At 31.7% G+C, this 22276-nt stretch overlaps 1 protein-coding gene across 1 annotated transcript in view; it reads right to left on the minus strand.

The window, feature by feature from the left end:
• Positions 1-22276, minus strand: part of LOC129222096 (apoptosis-stimulating of p53 protein 1-like) — a 699496-nt gene that overhangs the window by 439991 nt on the left and 237229 nt on the right. Inside the window, exon 5 of the mRNA XM_054856534.1 lies at positions 20944-20999. Coding sequence (XP_054712509.1) covers positions 20944-20999 — 56 coding nt within the window. The remainder of the gene's footprint in view (positions 1-20943; positions 21000-22276) is intronic.

A 22276-nucleotide genomic window follows, 5' to 3' on the forward strand; every position in this document is an offset into this window, starting at 1 on the left:
AATGAACAGAACATTCAGAGGGTTATGCACAATACAAATTAAAACACAAGCAATGAAACTGTTTCTAATATTTGCGAAACATTTATGCCCCAAAAACTTTTTGAAAAATGGAAATGTTAAAAATCCAAATATTTATTTAGTAAAATGTAATCCCATAGACAAAAAACAATTAATTAAAACTGAACTGGTCCTTCATATTGAACAAACTAATAACACGAATATATAGTTTGCTGATTATAAATAGAAAATGAATTTGTCGAAGTAAATTACATCAAAATTAAATTTCGATTTGGACTCATTCATGATTCTTTTCAAGAGTTTTTTTTAGTTTTACTTGTACGAATTTAATACTAGCTTTTATATATGTTATAAACAAAGATGTTGTTCTTTTGCATCAAATATTAGTGTTTTAGGGGGAAGCCCTCAAATACCATACAACATCGAATATAGCTCAGAATTGCGTTTTCGGAGCTCGAATTTCGAAAAATCACTGACCCTAATATTACAAAATATGGCGTTACAAATTGCTTTTTAAGACTTGAGCTTAAGAAAATATTTGTGCAAGGGTCCCCATGCCGCCTTTCTTTAATATCACAAGCAATGGATTTTTTAAACGACACTTACAAAAAAATTTAAGTGGAATAGCCCAAGAAAGTAAAACATTGCTTAAATTTTTTGATCCATAATATTGAAAAATTTTCTGGGAAATGCTCCAGATCCTCGAAAAAAAGGTAACATAATAAATCCATAAAATCTTCAAAGTTTGTCAAAAGTTGCGTTTTTGAAACTTCAATTTCGAAAACTTGCAGGGGGAGAAGGAATTGATTTCAATCGATTAAAAAAAATAATCGATCGGAAACAGCCTCTGAGCTCCCTCCCATACCCTAACGTCAATAAACAAATCGTATAATAGCGTTTTTAAGGCTGAAATTGCGTTTTTAAAACTAAAAGTTTCTAAATTTTGACGGAACACCTTTTGACCTTTTTCTCTATTCCATCAAAAAAAAAAAAAATTTTTTTTTCCAATGTGCCCCCTTAAAACTTTTTTCTGGTTACGTCACTGTTCGCAGGGGCAGAATATAAGAAAATTTGATAAGAACTAGAGACATAGGAGAAGGGGGCCTTTGTTTGATTCTAAGTACATCTCAGAAATTGTATCTGCTTCAATGATACTAAGGAAACGAATGTTTTGGAGACAGAGAGAGAGAGGAACATTTTCGGGCCCTAAGACAAAATAGGGAATTATTGCAATGATTCTCTATTTTGTGTGTCTATGACTATGTATCTATGATACACGAAATGAGGGGGCGCCGCAAGGCACCCCTCATTTCGTGTGAATGTCGTCGTGTTTCGTCAAAAGGAGGGGCGCCTTGCGGCGCCCCCTCATTTTGTGACGCCCGGGGCGATGGTTCCGCTCGACCCCCCTCCCCTGGGGACGGTCCTGCTTTCGTTCAAAAAGAACATCGCTTTTTAGAAAAATGAGTGAGGCTTGAAAAAGTGTTCAAAGCCTTTACGGGAAAAAGACCTAACCTGACTGTGTAGATAACTTTCCTTTTCTTTTCACGTGACAACCATTTTACATGTATTTCAGCATCAAAATTAGCATGCATTACAGACTAATCTCTTTAAAATAATGTTTATGAGTTCTTTACATAAACAATTTTCAGAGTTAATCGAATTTGCAATGACTTGAGAAACGGAAAAAGTGCTTCCTTGTGCGAAAGTAGCGAATAACACTGCTTGAAAAAAATCTTTTAATTGACTTACTTTTACCTTTAAAAAGCTTCCTCATAATGACGAAACCGGTGCACGCAATTTCATTGCAAATACTTTCCCGAAAATGATTTTTTGTCAGATTCCAAAATAAATGACAGATATTTATTCTCTTGTACGCTAAGTGTGATACAATTCAGCGCATTTGACGGATACCCGTTATTCGAGGAAAAAATCGACCAAATACAAAATTGTTCAAAAAAGAAAAAAAATCCATAGCTTCAAATTTTATTGAACATACGCCAAATATGAAACATCGAAAAGTCATATTTGAGCAGAACCAACGAATTATCAAAAGCAACATCAGATTTCGATCGATCAATACAAAATAAATGCAAAGAAAAGTAAGGCTCGAAAATCGCAGTAGTATCTGATAACGAATGAAAGTATTTTAGTCTGAGAGAAAATCCAATCTCTTCGAAGATTTAGAATATTTTCAACAAATAAATTCAGAGTGAATTGCCAGATTCTCTTATCTCTAATATCTATGATAATGAATCACATTTCCACCTAGGCTTCGCTAAAATAAAATGAGTACATTTGGATTATTTTCTTGTTTTTTCCCTATTCGTGAAAGAAAGGGATAAGTAAATTTTCATCGATTTTGTTAAAGCCACTTTTACCCGAAGAATCGTTATGGATACGAGAGTGACCTAGTTATATTATTCGTATTTGAGTAAACAATATTCTTTTCGAGCCGTATGTTCAACAAGCAATTATTAGAACACGAAAAGTAGTTTACAAGCAGTAATGAAAAGAAACACAAATATCATTCGAAAAATTGATATTTTTAGGTTTTTTGAAGTGAAAATTTTTAGACGAGGGCTTTGAAATTCTGATCCTCAACATTTTTTGTGTGACGGAAGTGACGTTGTTGGTTTTTAACTGTTGCCAAAATACAATAAAAAATAATAGTAATTATAAAGTAAGTTTGTGAATAAATTCAACAAATTAACTTCAATGCTGTACCAAAGTAATCATATATTTGCATACTTTGTTCCTTTTAAACTTTTCAAATAATGCAGATTTTCGAAGGTTTCTTTAATTTAAGTCATCTGTTTGAAAGTGCAATCCGCATTGCTTAAGTTCAGCCTTGAAATTAGTTTGTCAACTTTATTAACGAAACTCTATAATTACTATTATTTTACATTGTTTTTGGCAACAATTAAAAAGTGGATTCCGAGTTTTGTTTAATTTTCTCGTTGTTTATAATCTATTTTTACATGAAAATATAATTTTGTTGTGAATATGCTTAAGTCAGATGCAGAAGGAACAAGAAAAAGAAAACATGCGGTTAAGTGGCAGTTCTGAATGTAAAAAATAAGGAAAAGACAAATGTTTCACTTCTATCGTAAGTCTTTATGACACAATTTTTTTTTTCAAATTTATTTTTAGTATTTTCATAAGTATATGTTTCTACTTCTGGTAACTTTAAACATTTAAAACAATGAACGACATATGATTCAAGATAACATTTGAAAAAGATAGCGAATCATGACATTGATGATGGACTTGCGAATCAAAAAAACTCGATGAATTGGAATGTTCTGTGAAAAGTTGATTGCGAAGACAGACTGGCAAACTTTTCTCCATCAGCTCAAAAATATTCCCAGCGTAGAAAAATATTTTACCCTGCTAGAGCCAAATAATAACAATAGTCTCTCCTTAAAAGTTACACGAGTTCAAAAACCCTTACACCAGAATGAAAAAGAAAGAATGAATTCTTGGATTTCAGAATAAATTAAACTCAGTTTTTCAAAATTAACACCCAAGCGGGTAAAATGTAATTCTTACCACGTACAATCGAAAAGAAATAAAACAATCGGGACACTTAGAACAATGGGGTGGTTTCCTTCAGTCAAAAGTACAACTTTTAGTCATTGAAATGGATAGAATGAGCAAAAAAAAAATAAAATAAAAATAATAACATGGACCCAGAAAATAAATTTATTTTCCCAACAGTTTTTTTTTTAATTAATTTTTTTAAATGGCCGATTTTTCAAACAAGGCGTGGTCTTGATGACGTCACAAATGATGAACTTTGCCGTATCTTTCTACTACGTTTCCACGTTATGATCGTCAAGCAGCGAATAAAAATTGCGCTGTACGCTTGCTTCCAACCATATCGTTGCCAATACAGTGAGTAAAGATGCGAATTAAATATTTTGGACCGTGAATGGCAACACTGAATGGCATTTCATCAATTTCATCATTTGTGATGTCATTGGCGGAAGCGTTAAACGATGAAAGAGCACCGATTTAAGTAATTTTTTAAAAATATTAAACTAAAAAAAAATAATTAAAAATGGTCAAATTCAATGTTTTTAAGCATGCTCTTTCCGAAAAAAATACTTTTAAAATTTTGGAAGCGACCCCATTCTCAAATCAATTAAATCAACACCTTGTTGTCTAGTGCACTAATTATTTTCAATAAATCTTAAACCTCTGGCAACCTAAAATTATTCAATCCATGGGCTTAATATTAGCCGTTTTAGTTAAGCTCAATTCCTTTGGCAACTTCACGGAATAGGGACCCTTGTCTTTAGATTTTGAGAGATAAAGCCTGGTAAGCATCTACTAAGCGGTTTTAATCAGCCACGGCAAGTTGAATCCACTTAATTAGATGTCTCATGAAAGTCTAGCAGAGTAATTAAACGGAATTAACTAAAATATCGCTTCATTAGATCTTCTCAAAATACTTGTCCTGATGTAGTCGCATCATCAGTGCGTAAACAACCATAATAATATTTTAATATGTACTTAATCCATTATGGGAAACAAGAAATGTAATTAGTTTCGACTGACTAGCCGTTGAAAAAGAAAACGACGGTAAAAGATCTATAGCATTACAAGCTATGCATTAAATGTACGTGTGGCGACGCAAATTAGCGATTTAAACAAATAAGAAATAACTATGCAGCAGAAGTATCCTAAATGTATATAAAATAATTTTGCCATACGAAATACTTTAATTAAAAAAATAATTAATTAAAAATTAATAGTTTACAGCGAGTAAAAGAAGAAAGCAGTAATTAAGGAACGCATCTACAACAAAAATATTGGTTACAGACACGGATTAAAAGTCAAGAAACCTGTGCTTTACTAGGTTGAATGTTGGTATAGAGCCAATATAGTAAACATTTTTTTCTTTCTTTCTAATGGGGCTGCGTTAGGCGCCTTAGCCTTTTGCAGACCCAGTGCGATCCCCTGAAATGTAATCTAGTCTTTCATGTGCCACCATTCAGGTGCAGATACCATTGGCAATCGATTTTTTTACGTCCAGTTTCCACCAGATGGAGACACTTGCGCTTTCTTCCATGCGAAACTGCATCGAAGCAGTGAACATAAAACAAGTGCGAATGCTAATGAAGACATATAGTATAGTAAATATTGTAAAGTGAAAGCATTTTTTTCTCGTTAGAGATAGTAGAACATGATGAAAAGAAGCAAAACAGACATTTACAGCACATAAATAAAGAAAGCAATAATTGAGGAGCGATCTCCGTGACAACACACGGATTTAAAGTTAAAACGAGCTGATGTGTGCATCACATGACTTCCTTTTACTCCAATTTTAACGTAATTTTCCCATTATTGGCAATTTTAATGTGATTCAATAGTTTACACTCTAAATATCACCACCAGTGGCCAAATTGAAACCAGATTTCAAAAAAAAAAAAAAATAAATAAATAAATAAATAAAATCGCCAAATTTGTCGCCAATTTGGCAAAAAAAAAACTTGCGACCAAAAGACTGGCGATATATCGCCAGGTATCCGCCAAATTATAACACCACTTGAGTATACATCGAAATTAACAACGATTTCCCCCCAAAAAGGGGCAAAAGACCAATTTAGAAACACCCGAATGCAACCAAAAGGGGAGGTGCACAACTAGACCCCACTAGGAGTCTACGTACCAAATTTCAATTTTCTAGGACATACCGTTCTTTAGTTATGCGACATACATACGCACATACATAGGTACATATGAGCGTCACGAGAAAAGTCGTTATAATTAACTCGGGGAATTTCAAAATGGATACTTCGGGTTTTTATACGTTCTTAGGCACTTATCCGCGTGTTGTCGGATTGTAAAAAAAAAACTCAACATTAATTCGGGGGTGAGCAAAATGGAAATTAAGGCCGAATTTTGAGTGAAATTTTTTTTTGCCAATACAATACTTCCTTTTTTGTAAAAAGAAGTAAAAAATTGAAAACTTGCTTGCCAATTGTGTGGTGTATAAAGTTTAAGAAAAGGCAAAAAAAAAAAAAAAAAAAACTTTCCGTAACAGCACTTGTAATATAATGTGGAGGGATGCAAGACGAGCTTTTGAACCAATGTAATAAACACGAAATAAATAAAGGAAACTTTTGATTTCTGGATAAGAATTTGGGTAGGCAATTTCTGAAACAAAGCACTTTTTATTATTGTCCCTTATACATTTTTGGAATTGAAATAAAACTATCAATATTCATGCAAATTCTCACCCAACAAAGATCACATTTTCGTATCAAGGGTACGTTCTAAAAATCACATACGTATTATAACAGATTTAGAAAGAAATATATTGAAAAAAACACTTCAGCAGATAACAACCTGGGACTAGAGCGAGCTGCAAATAATAACAAAGTTTTTCTGTAAGAAAACTTAACATTAAAAAGAGCTTTTTCACGTTTTAAAAAACGGGTGCACACAGCCACACATTTACCAACAAGTATCATCAACCAGTAAATATCTATTTATGTCACGAACTCAGATATAATTTAATTAGTTCATTCTACAATGAAAATTATCACTTGGGACATAAACATCAAAACTTTCTTCAACAAATTATTTATTATACGGGACAGAGTTTTTCATTTTTTTAAAACTATTTCCTCTATCAATAATAAAATTCCTTGTTCAGATGTTCATAGAAAAAAAAGAAAGATAGAAATGAGAATATATAAGAAATTCAAGTAAATGTTCTTAGAAGAAAAGAGCTCGAATAGACCAGGCTTTGTTTTCTTTCCCTTTCAATCTGATTCTTGCGAAGATCTTTCAGAATATGATAGTGTTTTCTTACACCGTCACAATACTCATCAATTTAACGGCATCCCAGAATATTATTTCCTATAAAGATTTTTAAATTATGAAATGTTATTAGAATGAGTATCTTTGTAATGAGATTATTCTATGTACTTTCAAAGCTGAGAGACCATGGTGGTACGGTCTGCTCACTGTTGCTGTGGATTGGGCCGAGGCCTTCGATTGGGCAAACTGAATGAAGGGGAAAAGTAAAAATTTGACGAACGTGTTTCGTTCATTTCAATGAGACTCTGCTTAATTTAGAGGCTAAAACGCATCTGCAAAAGCTAGCATCCCTGAAAACTAATAGATGCATCCATTTCCGGCAGTAAACCTGAAGCTAGCCTTTCCCTCTCATCGGTTTTTAGACAGTACTTTGACTGTTTCATGCCTGCCAACAGCTACTGGAAAAAAATCTAGTACATGATAAAAAAACTACAGTAGATAATTATACATCGGATTTTTTTTTATTGTTATTTAGGGAAGAATAGAGATTTTTTATTAGCCTTCTTCGTACATCCAAATGTTCCTTACATCATCTACACATTCAAGAGAAATGATCAAAATCAGGGAATCTCCCGGAAAAGCCTGCGGAGTTGGTAGGGGGTATTTTTAAAATGTATAGCTTTAATTAGTTTATTTCACTCTAGATTCAAAGTTTATGGCATACATTTAATGAAAAGCTTAAAGGAGAGCATTTATGAGCAATTTTTAAAAAAGTAAGTTACTGTTACGGTGTAACTTGGTCAGTATAAACATTTGCAAAAAGAAGATGTAAACAAATTAGAAGATACACTGTCAAGAGACAACAGAGCGAATGAACAAAGAAGCTTTTCACTTCAGACACTGTACGTGTAAAATATATCCTAACAAAACCTTTATCATACTAACTTTCAAAATAAAACATAGAGTACATGCATGCAAAGTACTCAACTGAACACACATTATAGGAAAGAGGGAAAGAAACAACAAATACACATACAAAAATGTGTATTTACAGATGGTTCTAAAATCCAGGGGCGGGGGGGGGGGGGGCAATAGGACCTTACGTATATAAACAACCGCTACTCAGCTGGAGACCTTGTGATAGTTTTGGGACTTCTGATTGGCCAGTTGACACAAATGAGTCGTCCATACTTTTATTCCCCAACCAACGCATTTGAACAAATTTCAGTCTTCAGAAGTTCTGAATTCAAGCTTGAATGGTTTTAATTTTTTTCCTTCGAATAGAAGATCTTGTTTCAAAATAAAAGAATAATTAGAGCAAGCAAAACATGTTATAAAATGGATAGATTACGTTTTTACTTGATAGCCAATCAGCAGTCTAGAAAATTATCATGATCTTCAGCAAAGTAAAGATTCTTTAAATGCGAACCCTACTCTAATCACCCAAATGATGGGCCTGTTTTTTTTTTCGTCGAAATAAATTTAGCCTAATATTTAGAAAAATTCTCAACAATATACGCGTGGATTTGAATAATAAAAATCCATTTATACAATTAGATCATCTAATTCCTGAAAAACGTATAGCTTCATTTATTCTACAACAAATATCTTGTGACACTCATGTGTATTCGGGTCAGTTTCAAAGCCTTCATACACTATGACAGAGGTTCTTAAAAAGAGTGCCAAGACACCCCACATTATTTTTAAAAAATCCTGAAATTTCACGGCAAAAGTTAATGGCATCCATGGTGCCAATAACATTTACCGTAAAATCCTATTATACTCTAAAATTTACGGCAGAATAAACGAGAGTTCAAAAAACGCAACATGCGAGCAGCAGGTTCGAACTCGGAACCTTCGTATTGGCAGGTGGCTCTGCTGACTACCATATCAGTTAGGACACATGGAGTGAGGGCAAGCACGGTGTTATCTGCTTCGCACTGAAAGTCACGTGGTGTATCAATTGGCGCGGAAATCGCTTATTTGTTTCGGTACAATTTACTGCATTTTTTTCTGTACTGCAAAAACTTCATTTTACAGTAATATTTACCATAAAAGTTTCCCGAATTTTTAACAGTGCAGGGTACCGCCGAGAGAGGCGAGGGATGCTGCGAAGTGTCCGCTGTATCAATATATCGATATAAATTAGAGATAGATTACGGTGCCGTGAGAAAATTCTAATTCTTCTAAAAGGTGCCGCCAATCAGAAACGTTCGGCAGCCCTTGCACTATGATGCTTTCTACACTTTTATTATATACTAAGCTATAATGCGACAGTTAATCTTCCAAAGCAAAGTGAATTAATAAGTATTTTTTCTATAAAACAGAGAGATCGCTACGCTTAAGTAAATATTTTTACAGTTCGTGAATAATAAACCAAGTTCAACCCCATGGTTCATATTTGTTAGACCATGAAACACCGCATCAAACAATTTTTGTTTTTTTAATATGTTTTCCAGCATTTATCATAATGAAGATTTGAAAAATAATTAAAAATTCAAAAGCAAATATTAATTTTATTTACTTTACTTATCCTTACTATTTCCAACCTAACTATAGCTTCAACGACTTTTTGGACATAAGAACCATCAGCTCACACCTGATTAAAGGACAGAGCTCTGAAAATGCAAACGCTAACAAAATGAAAGTTAATTTGCATTCACGAAATAAAAATGCATTTCGAACATGACTAAATGAAGACAAATTGATAAGGCACTGCCTATCCCATTATACAAAACAAGTTTGAAAACGACTACAAGTTTAAAATAAGTTGAAACCCATGTTAAAAAGCAGTAAAATAAAAGGAAACGTACTTCATTTTAACGAAGTATGAGTAAGAAAAAAGGCCACCTAATGAGACATTTAAATCATTTTAATGAACACCTTTCCACTTCTTTTTACTCACAAGAATAATGCATTTTTAAAAGTGAATTGTAGAACAGCGATGGATTCTCGTTAAGCTAAAAAGCAAAATTAGACATTCTTTTGAAAAATTAAATTTTGAAATGTTTTATTTTTAGTTGAGATTGTTTCATGATACGTTATTATGTAAAGTATCTATTGCAACCAATATTCTGAGATTAAAAATTAGGCATTTCATATTTGTCAGCCACTCTGCTGTAGTTTTTGCGCCGACATCAAAACTTATGTTTAAAAGTAGTCTGAATGGTGATCAAAGAATAAAATTATTTTTCATTTAGAGCAATTTTGAAGTCAGTTCTTTTTTTTTTTTTCAAATTTTTTTTTTAAATGAAAAACTAACCAGCAAGCATTTTTCTCTCTCTCTCTCTTACGTATTCAAACGTTCAATATTTATTTACAAATAACTATTTTAGGGTTATTCAAATGGAAGTCGTTGCCAGATGTGCATCAACATCAGCAACAGACGATTATACACAAGAAGGTTCTGCTTTAGTTAATGAAGATTATTATACAATTCCTTTAATTTTAACCTGAGATTTTAATGTTAATTTTGTTTCTGGTTGAGCTAAAAATTTAGTATCGTTTCTACAATTCACATTACAATTACAAATGATTAATAAGCCAGAAGAAGCCACTACAAGTCACGGAACTGTACTTGATGCAGTCTTTACAAGATTTTTAGATAACATACAATGTAAAAATATCTTTGCTTATTAAAGCTACCATAAGCCAATTATTACTTTCATAGGATTAAATAATGATAATAGTTTAATCCTATGAAAGTTATCACTTCTGCCGAGCGTCCGGTGACGCACTTTTTTTTTTCTTTTAAGAATTATGAATCACCCTGTATATTCTGCTTAAAATTAATACTGTTTTAAAGTATTGCATATTTACGGTTTTTATTTTGTATCTAAACAATAAGTTTACTCATTCAGTTATTTATGTAGGTCCATGCTGAGAGGAAATTTTGCTGAGTCTCAGCTTCGCATTTTCCTACACATTAAAAAACTATGCTTGAGGTGAAAATTTCTCTTTTAAAACTGGTGATTGTTGAAATATACTGCAATGCCCAGAGGTTTTACAGATAGAACTTAATATCTTTGATATGACAGGTAAAAGTTCTCTTTTTTACTAAAAAAGGTTTGTTTTGATTTGATACTAAACACGTTAACCCAAGTACTACATTTGAAATGGAGAGAGAGGGAGAAAAAAAAAACCAGTTACGTACAAAGTAACCTCATGAATTCTTCGAGCAACTGATTTCAAGTGGTAATCTAGACTATGATTTATCAGAAAATTTTCTTTAAAAAGTCATTAAAAATAATTAAAGAATAATTAAGAGAATTCATTAAAGAGTAATTTAAAAAGTTGCGTCGTCCACTAATTTTATTGGAATCACTTATTTCACTTTTTGTCACAAAACTAAATTTAATTTCAAAATTTGGGTAAAAAATGGATTATGAATTTGAAAAACATGCCGCTACAATCATTAGTTTTTTTTCTAAGAACTAAACAAGGCATAATTAAAAACAGCAACAAAAAATGTAATGACCATAGGCATGCTAATGATACCAGTAATTTTCAAAATTAATTAAAGAGGTGAGAACGGAAATATTTCTTGAATGCTGAATTGTTGACAAACTATTCAAAACATTTTTACGAAATAAAGTGCTTTTAATTGTTTTAAAGAAAGAAAATTGAAAGGTACAGTTTACATATAGAATTTCGAAGCATTCAAGCGCATTTTTCCGGCAGCATTATTAACAAAGAAATGTTTCATTTTTTAATTTCCAAAAATTTATACATTTTTTTTCCTTCGGCATGAAATGATTTTTACTGGGTATTAAGTCTAATTTTAACACAGTTGCTGGATGTAAACAATGGTTTAATTTTAATCTATCATTTAAAAAAAACATATCTGTACTAGGTTGGATTCTTTTTTTTTTTTAAATTTTGTCTCATTTTTTTTTCTGAAATGTTCTCTTTATTTTTCACACAATTAAACAATATAAAACCCAATTTGCATAGAAGTTACAAAAAGGCCATAGTTACATAATGAATTAATAAATTTTAAATGTAACTTTTAATTACTTTAAATTAAACTATTATAGTAAATAAAGTTAATTTAATATTAAAAATTAAATAACTTTTGTCGTAAGCAATTTTTCTTTACATTTTCTTACGTGACGACAGAGTCAGAGTGAATTACGTTAAATAAACACCTTTGTGCTGAAAATTATAATAAGAAATTGCAACGTAAAGTCTAAATTGTACATTACTGCAGACACGTATTTCGGCGTTACAAGGAACGCCGTTTTCAATGCAAAAGAAACGAGCTTATGGATTCAAATGCATCCGACAAAAGCCACAGTGAAATTTTTATCAAGGAAAAAAAGCGATAAATTAAAAAAAAAAGGAAAGAAATTGCGTAACCCAGTTTTGCACTAATAGTTAAATTTAATCCCACTCCTTCACGCTTTAAAGAAAATTTTTGGAATAAGAAATGTTAAGAGAAGTCAGGACATTCAGTAAATTCCAATCAATAAATTTAGCAATAAAATAGTCTCTGAAGCTAAACAACTTATAACAATAAAAACTCGAGAGTGTTGAAAGATTATTTTCAATATTGTGATTGGTAGAGTAAAAAGTATAAAATGAGTTCTAAATTTAAAAAAAAAAAGGCTTGTATTTTTTCTTTTAAATGAAAATACATGTGAAGTGCATTTGAAAATAAAAGTGAGAAAGTTTAAAAATCAGAAAGTATTTAAACTTTTTTTAGCTGACATTTTTAAAAATCCGATATTCCTCTCGCAAAAGATCAAGCCACCTTATAGTTTATCTTCGTCAAGCCATCTTAATTTGCTTAGTTGACACGCGGCAACTAAGGAAACAATAGTGGCTACTAAAATTTTAGTATCATTCCCCATCCCTGTTGCTATTTTTCCGAAGAGACAAACAACTAGTGCTGTGAGGCTGGGTGGTCTGAAGCTGTCTGGTTCAAGTGGGCACATTTATAAAATTTGCAAATAGCCTTTTCTTCTTTTTTTAAATTCATTTATTTTAAAGAATTTTTTCTTGCAAGTTATGGAGGAGTAAAATTTTGAACGAAAGTATCAATAAGATTTTTAAGTTATCAGAAAACTTTCCTCTTAAAAATTATTAAGTTACATTAACCTTTGTTTTAACAGATAACTTCTATGTTTTAGTAGAAATTTAAAAATTAGGCCTTTTTTGATTTACAAAAACTAGCTAATAGAAGAGAAGTGGCGATTGATAAATTGTTATACCACAAAATGTTACAATTTAGAGTATGAATGTCAAGTTTTGAAAACGACTTTGTTCTCGCAAACGGCTTTTTTAGAGCAGGGCCGTATTTAAGGCGTGGGTTTTTAGGGTTTTATTATCACTGTTTCATTTTTTATTTATTCATTTATTTTTCATTCTCATTTGAAAAATGAATTTTTCACTGTTGAAAAATTGTAGAAACTCAGTGCTTTATTTATAGTATTTACTTTTATTGTAGTTATTGCGAACATCATTTTTTGCAAAACAGAAAAGCGTTTTTCGAATTCCGCACTCCAACAGAAACATCAAATTTCTTTAAATTTGAAAGTGCCAAACTAGTATATATTTAACATATTTTATAATTGTAAAAAAATATAAATTTCAAAAGTGTTGCGTCCAATGCAAGTATATGAGTACACGCATCTATTTTTTTCACTTGTTAAAAAGGCATCAAATATTTAACACGGGCGAAGTTACATTGTGAACATCAGATTTTTTCCCTCGTCATTTAATATATCCATCTTTTTTTACATGTGATCATTTTAATGTCCTTAAAACAGCACCCCATCATTTAAAGAACCTATTATAACAAAAATCATTCGAATATACAAATGAAATAGAATTTTACAAAACAGATTTCACGAGCAATGTGTTTTGCCAAATCCCCCCCCCCCCTGAAACAAACGTCTTGTTAATGCCCTGATCTATAATTATCAATTTTTAAACCGGAATCTACTATATGTTTAATTACACAGTTAAAATATTCCTACATAGGTGGGGTTGCAAATTGTACAGCATTTTACCACTTTACTTTGTCCTTAACGTGTCTCTGTTTACATTAAAAGTAAATGAACTGTTTCAATGACCTAGACATTAGGCATAAGGAATTGGGCATAATTCCTCTCAAGTTTTGTAGCAGGGTTTCAGAGTGACTGGTCAGGTTTCGGTCATCGAACATTAATTAACGTGTTTTGAAACATTCAAGACTTTAAACGTAAATTTAGGAATACATCATTATGACTTTATTAAAATAAACTCTCATCGAAACATAATGCATTTGTGTACTGTCTAACCACGGATTGTATGGGAAGGCAAACATCCGGTTTACACGCAGAAATAGAAGCATCTATTAGTTTTCAGGGATGTCAGATTTTGCAGATGTATGTTAGCCTCTAAATTAAGCAGAGTCTCATTCAAATGAGCGGAATACGCGCATAAAATTTTTATTTTCCCCCTCATTCAGATGGAGTCGCCTTAGCTGGATGTTTGCCAATTCCATACAATCCGTGGTCAAACAGTATGTTTTAAACTCAAACATTCCTATTGGAGCAGGGGTGCCCCACCCCCCAATTTCAATGGCCCAAATCCCTCCCCCCCCCCACAATTATTCCCCAACCCTTTTTTCCTCTTTTATTTATTCTTTTTGGTCCCTTTTTTATTTTATTTATTTTGTATTTTTTTTTTAAATTATTTATTTTTAATTATTACTATTTTATTAAAAAGTTCTGCGCTATGCCTATAATACACACACACACAAACTAAATAAATAAATGAAATAAAATTTTAACAAAATGAATTAAAATAAAATAAATCATTTAAATTAAAAATAAATCAATAAATACACCTAAATAAATGAATAAAAACATTTAACCTCCCCCCCCCCCAAAAAAAAAATCTTTTTGATGGCGCAACTTGCACTATCCTCTGTGGACACCCCTGTATTGGAGGAGAGAAGAAGCGAGCGTTTCTATTGGAAGAGAAGATCAAAGGCTATTATAAACCGTCCGCCGTCAGAAGTAGTAGTGAAGTGTGATATGGTTATTCTAAAGTCGTAAAAGTTAGAAAAAAAATTTAATTGAATTATATTTAATTAGCGTTCATTTTTAGAAGTAATGTTTTTAACGAGTTTGGAAATTTTCATGCTTAATGGGATTTGTTTGTGGAATTATTTTGCTCTCAGTGTTTAAAAGCTTGAAAAGTTTCTGTAATCATTTTTGCCTTAATTGGATTGTTCTAAGCTTTATTTTCATTGTTGGTACAAACAGTACTTTGGAGTGGCGTAGTTCAGTTTCTGATTCTGATAGCCAAAAAAAAAAAAAAAAAACAAAGCCGTAATTTCATTAAAGTTGCCATATTTCTTGAGTAACATTCTTCTTTAAATGATTTTGTGATGTTTTTGCGAAACGTTTACATAATTATTTTGAAAAAATTTCCTAAATAGACAAGACTTAAGTTAAAACATAATTAAAAATAGTGAAGATACATCCTAATATATATAATAGCCAATGATCGAGGAACGCTCCGGACGGCATTAACAATGAATCTCGCGCCACGGCATGATAATTTGAGAGAATGGTTTGGTAATGTTTAACATGCAGGGAACGGCTTTATCGTGACAAGGCTGAACTGGATCTGGTAACTTAACTGTTTAACTGGTAAGACTGTGTCATTTCAGGGGAATGAAGAAACGAAAACGTGGTTAACAATGAACGCCATCTACTGCAGTTTAGGGTTAATCATCTTGAGTTGGCACTGTTCACAAAAGATGTTAAGCTTTGAGGGAAAGTGGGGTTCGCGAAGGAATGTTACAAAAATTGTGAAATCATGCATTTTTTTTCTTAACAAAAAATATGTTTAAGAAAAGTAGCGTAATGTGTGCCAATGGAAGGGGGGATATGGTGAATTGAGACACTTTGTGACACTGGGGTGAGGGGTAAAAAATATTGAAAAAAAAGTGTGACATCATTTATGAACATCATCCTAGTGCGACCCACAATATAACATCCAGTCTGTCATGTGTAGCCGTTACGTTGCAAATGGCACAGAATTCTGAAGCATAGATGGAGTTACCTGGGCTCTCACGAAGCAAAACAGCATTAGGAATTTAATTATCCGATAGTGCCTCTGCCCAATAGGAATTCAAGGGAAGACATGTAAAAATAAAATGAATTAAAATATCCCCCCCCCCAAAAAAAAAAAACAAAGTTGAAAACAAGTTTAGCTTTCTTAAAGAAACTTCTGTACTCCAAAAGATACAGCCAACAATATATACAACTTAAGTGAATATTTTCAAAGCATAACAAGAAGTTCCGTCTAGAACTAGACGAGCCTACTTTCCCGTATGCCCATACTACTTTCTAGTACCTGATCAATATTCTCAAAAATAGCTAAAATCGCAAATTTTTTCAAACATATTTTTTTTAATATTTTAAGCTGATTTCTAGGAATAAAATATTCCTTACTTTTCTTCAAAAAAACGAACAAATAAAATAGCAGCACCTTTTAAACAAAGCAGCTAATACACTTCTTTCCATTAAAAAAATTTTTTAACAGCTTTCAAAACGAAAAAATAATAATAAGTTCATTAAAATAAATACATCATATAAAAAAAATCGTTTCTTTTTCCCCTGTTGCCGAAAATAATATTTTAAACGAATTAATGCACTTACCAAAATAAAAAAAAACAGTAAAATGTCAACTTAAAGAAATAATTTTCATTGTCAAAAAAAAAAAAAAAAAATCGTCTGCGCATATTTTTCGAGTTTATTCACCGAAAACTAAATACCGAAATTAAAACTTTAGCATGAAAATAAAAACAAATCATATCAACAATTATTTATTTCACAGTTGAAACCACAGCAGCGGAGTCGGAGTCGGAGTCAATCTCATTTTGGGATAAAAGAGTCGGAGTCGAATATCCAAGAATCGGAGTCAGTCATTTGTCCTCCGTGTATAAATGTTTGCCAAAGCTACGAAGTCAGAGTCGAAGTCGGGGAGTCGGAGTCCGATTAATTGTCGGGAACAGGAGTCAGAGTCGGTGTCAGGTCCCCCTAAATTCTCGGAGTCGGAGTCGGGAGTAGGTCGTCAAGAGCTATTTCCAACAAAATTTGTTTGAAGTAAACCCGCCTTCAAGTACGGAATCTACATTGACTTTCAGTTTCCCCGTAGGCGCTAATGTTAAGGGATTTGAACTGTTCAAAATTGAACGGAAAATTGTTCAAATCAAAAAGATATCTTATATACAAGTTTTTTATCAAAAGCTTTTTCCTACAAAGTTTGTTTGAAGCAAATTCGCCTTACAGTTCGGAATCGCTTTGAATTTCCCCGTAGGCGCTAATGTTAAGTTTTTTTTGAACTGTTCAAAATTGAACAAAAAAATAGTTCAAATCAAAAAGTGAAATATGGGAATGAGGTGTCCTCGCCGAGATCTTTCGAACAAAAAAAAGTTTGTTCGAATCGGACTATTCATTCAAAAGTTATTAGGGGGGGACAGACAGACAGACCGACAGACCGACAGACATTTTTCCCCATCTCAATACCCTACTTTCCAATTTTTAATTTTTCAATATTTATTTAATTATTTTATTTATTTTTGACTTTTTTTTTTGTTTTTCACGATATTTTTAAGATGCATTAAGCCTTCTTTCATGCTTTTTTCTTCTTTTTCTGACTTTTACTGGGAAAGTAGGCTAAAAAGCATCGATTTTTGTCGACGAATAATGCATATTATTTCAATAAAAAGTCAATAATGACCAAAAAAAAAAAAACAACTTAGTTTTTCGAAAATTATTTTAAACTCCAATATTCTAAATATGTTTCAACTTCTGATATAGAAATAAATTTCTAATCAAATACCACTCAAGAAGAAAATTAATTTGGAGTATCAGAATGCCGAACGAGACTAGAAACTTTCTGGTAACATTTATTGCTTGTGTAAAGAAGAAGGGGAAAAAAAAAAAACAAGTATATGCGACCATGAGAGTCAAAGCATTTCAGGTAACTCTACAAACATAATTAATTAATCAATGTCCGAAATATAATTAACCGCAACCGCATCAACCTTAATTCATTCTTTAATGCGCCTCAAATATCTGTTTATGCATCGGTAGTTTATGAACAGTTAATGGCATTAATCTTATTATTCAGTAACTTTTAAAAAGCTGGAATAAAGAAGAAAGAAAAGTCCACGAAAACTTAACAGATTCTTTGAACTCTCAACAGCGTTGTGTCTAATGAAGTTATTAAAATGTATTAAAAGCAGAAAATAAAACGGTAATGGAAGATTGAGTCATTATTCTAAAGGACGCTTTATCGATAAACTTCTACTAAGTTAATTGATGTATGCAGTATAGCCCAAGAATTTTTTTTTTTTTTTGACTCTTTTCATAATGCAAATTGCAGTTTCATATGATAAATCTCTACATAGTATAAAATGAAGTCTCCAAAAAGCGTCTGTGTGTTTGAACTCGCAAAACTCGAGAACTACCCGGCCGATTGCCCTGAATTTTTCGCAATTTGTTCCTTTAAATCCTGAAAAGGTTTGCAGACCAGTTCGAATAAAATTCGATGAATAGTTCTTTTTTTCTTATTCCAATTTACGTCCAATTTTCACATAAATTCTCAAATATGCGGGTGAAAAATTACTTGCACATATTAATATTACAAATCGTTAGAAAAGGTAGAATTTTCCGCGTTCTACGCAATTTGTTTCAATGCTCTAACTTTATTACGGCGGGAGTTATTTGCGTTTTTAGTTCGAATTTTTTTAGGCTTAGCTGAAATTTAGGCACTACATTCTTCATTAAATCCACTATAATATTAAAATCTGTTCGCGTCTGTCTGTCTGTCTGAAGATCTATCTTCTCTAGAACCACTGCGAATCGGGAGTCAAACGAGATACCGATCAATTCGAAATTTTCCAAAGAAAACAATAGGACCAATCTCGTAATTGTGCGACTTTAATTAGCAGAGATATTATTTAAAACGTTAATTAACATAACGTTATTAAGGAATTTTTATTTCTTTCCTGTTGCCATTTTGCATATGCGCGAGCAAGTAAAATTCTAATAATTGTTTTAAAAGAGATTTTTTGGCTGCTGTCCAAATCTTAAAACAACGTTTCCATCTAGAATTTCATTTTAAATTAGTTTAAAATTGGTTGCCCTATTCTGACATAGCCTTCATTTTATCGTCTGTCTTTTTTTTTTTTTACATTCAACGTTCTTAACTCTTTTCAGCATATGAAAGTTGTTTCTATAGCTATGTTTATTGATTGCAGTGTAAGTTTATTATTCACCGACCTCATATTTTGGTGCATTTAGGATGTGCGACTAATTATGTTTTTTTTGTTGGACTTTTTCCCGTCACATGGGTGAGTTTTCGAACTGTAATAACTCTCTTTTTCCTTCCTGTTTCTATTTTTGAAATACAGAAAGAACATGTTAAATTAAGATTGTTTGAATTTCTTTAAGTGAAACAGAGTTGAACAAAAATATTGTTTTTAAGAATTTTAACTAAAGCTTAATTCGAATCTGATGACTTGGTATTAAATTAATGCTAATTGGTATTTATTAAGTCTTGGTGCTTTATTTTCACGTAAGCAACTAAAAAGTATGTGTCATTTTATGTAAAAAGCTGATCGTAATTGTACATACAAATGTTTCAGATATAGTCTATCAGATTTAATTCAGTTTAAAGTGAACACAGATTATAATTGATAATGCATGTATTTTTATCTTTTGTGCTAATTGAAAATACGCATAACTTGCATTATCAATAACTATGATTGACTTTAAAGAGATTTTTGCCAAAAATATGCTCTACTGGTGTTTTGCAAACCTTGCATTACGCGTATTTATTTACTCCTTAGCGCTTTAGAAACTGATGTCAGAGTAATGTAAAGACATCAATTGGACATCTCTTTCGTTTTTTACGTAGCCCGTGCAACGCCGGGCACGCAGCTAGTAAATCAATAAAAAGTGAAGAAATTGTCCTACAGCGGTTTTTTTTTTTGATGCCATTGGAAAAAGCGACCTTTTTAACTCCAGATCTAATTCGACCTATGGTCGAAAAAATAAGCTGTTATTTCGAAAGGAAAAAAAGTTACAAGCCTTTTTAAATCAAGTTTAAAAAATCTCGACTCCATTCAAATTGTGAACCATTTTCTTTCGCATTTTAATTCCTTAAACTTATTTTATTTTGTGTTTCCATCGTTACGCATTTTAAATCCATCTTTCTGGAATTAATTTCTTAAAAATATTACAATATCTGTCGTCATTGTTTGAAAGGGAAATCATGATGTTTTTATTTATTTATTTTTTACGCCTGATTGTCGAATATACGTCACTTGACACAATTTTTATTTTCAAGGTGGACCGGGCAAAGCCGGGCAGCGCAGCTAGTGTTGTACAATATACAGTTATGTTGTATAATATAAATGTTATATAAAAAATAAATCGAATGGCTTAATGAAAATCTAGTTACGTAAAGATAAATATTGGGAAAATATAAAGTGAAAAATAATACATCTTTACAATCCAGTTCAAAGGCTTTTTCACTCTCATTAAAATATGCACAAAATTGTCCAAACTTAGTTTAAATGCAGAACAGTCAATTTTTAATAGTATAAAAAGTCATAAAAAAAGCATTTAAAGAGACGAATATTTCCAGAAACCATTTACCTAATTAGAAGTAAACTACATGGGAACTACCAAAATAGGAAATAACAAAGTCAAATAGTACAAATTGCGGATCAAATTGCAGATACGTGTTTCGGCGTTACGAGGAACGCCTTTTTTCACACATAAGCTCATTTCTTTTGCATTGAAAAAGGCGTTCCTATTAACGCCGAAACACGTGTCTGCAATAATCTGCAATTCAGTCAGTCAATAAGAGCCAGGATGAGAATTTCTAAAACTTGAAAACTTCTAAGTCGATTCCGCTAAAAGTAGCTATTTTGTGGCGTGCCTTTTTCATTGTCTGGGTGCAGATAAGTTTAATTAATGAACTAAAACAAATACAACACACCGAAAACAAGCAGAATCACAGAAAACAAATATTATGGTTTTATCCTTGAAGCCCCTTAACAAAAAGCACTACTCTGGTTCCTTGAAAAATATTAAATCAAGTCTAAGCATTACACCAAATCATTAAAGAAACTTTTACCTTTCGTTGCCAGTTTCTACTCTCTTTCATGGCAGTGGGCGAAAATGGGCGAGGTCCTATCAAAGAGAAAAATAATATTTCATTCAGAATATAAAATATTAAAGATACATGTGCTATCTGAAATCCTAAACGCAGAAACATGTAAAATGTTTTGAAATATTTTCAAATGTAATTTTCAACCATTTGCGGTATCTGCAAAGAGTAGGTGTGAAAAACTTTCTGCAGTCATTGCAGAATACCAACGATCATTAAGTATTATCTTAAAATATAAATCAGAGAAGATATAAATGTCTTTTGCAAAGTTTTCTTTTTAAAGAAATCACGTGTTTCATCCGATTCAGGGACATAAACAGCGACTATAAGGATCGATTGATATATTTTATGTGCTTAATCGGAAATCGTAAAAAGTATGTATTTTAGTAGAGCGAAACATTATTCCTGATTTTTCAACCGATTGTCGTTTCATTATTTGTTTGAAACCTTTTGTGAAAGTTTATATTTTCTTTCTTTTATTTTTGTAGTAAGATTGCTTTTAAAATTTATTTTACATGATGAACCCAATTTTATGCAGAGTTTTTTAAATACTTATGTAAAGCAAAAATTTATTCAAAACATTAATTTTAAATAGCTTTTACATCAAACTTCCTTACGTGTTTCTCTGAAAATAAGACCCGGCCTTATATTACTTTTTGTAGCAAAAGGTATGCTAAAGCTTTCTTTCGGAAGAAGTCTTTTTTAAGTGCAATAATTAATATGTTTTCATGCTCAAAAAGCCCATTTATTCATCAAGAAATATGTTCATTCAAATTTAAAAAAAAATATTTTTTTGATTTCAATAGATTTAAAATAAATTCAATAAAAATTCAAAATGAACAAAATCGTTAACACCACCATGTCTTTGAATGTTATGAAGCGCTCTTTTGACTGACGATCTTAGCAAAGGCTGATTTTAGGGGGTAGGGTTTATATCAAAAGGAAACAAAAAAATCGTGCTACGGTTTTTTTTTTGCACTAGGTCTTATTTTCGGTGAAATACTGTAGTGCACAAAAAGTTCAGAAACTTTCAAGACCTTAATTTAAATCGTTTCTGAGTTTCTTTACTTGTTTCAGAATCAATAGGGGATTGCATTTAAATCCGTTATAATACATTGACAAATAAATATAATACAATAAGAATGATTTTTCGAGAAATACGAAAGGGCTATATTCAGTTCTAGATATAAAAAAAAGTTAAGACGAAAAAAAAAAGAAATAAGGAAATAGACAAGCAGTTCATAGAAAAAAGAAAATAAGTTATTTAGGTCTTCCATGTTGTAAAGCAGTAGTTAAGAAC

This window comes from Uloborus diversus, chromosome 5, assembly GCF_026930045.1.
Source record: "Uloborus diversus isolate 005 chromosome 5, Udiv.v.3.1, whole genome shotgun sequence".
Classification (NCBI taxonomy): Eukaryota; Metazoa; Arthropoda; class Arachnida; order Araneae; family Uloboridae; genus Uloborus; species Uloborus diversus.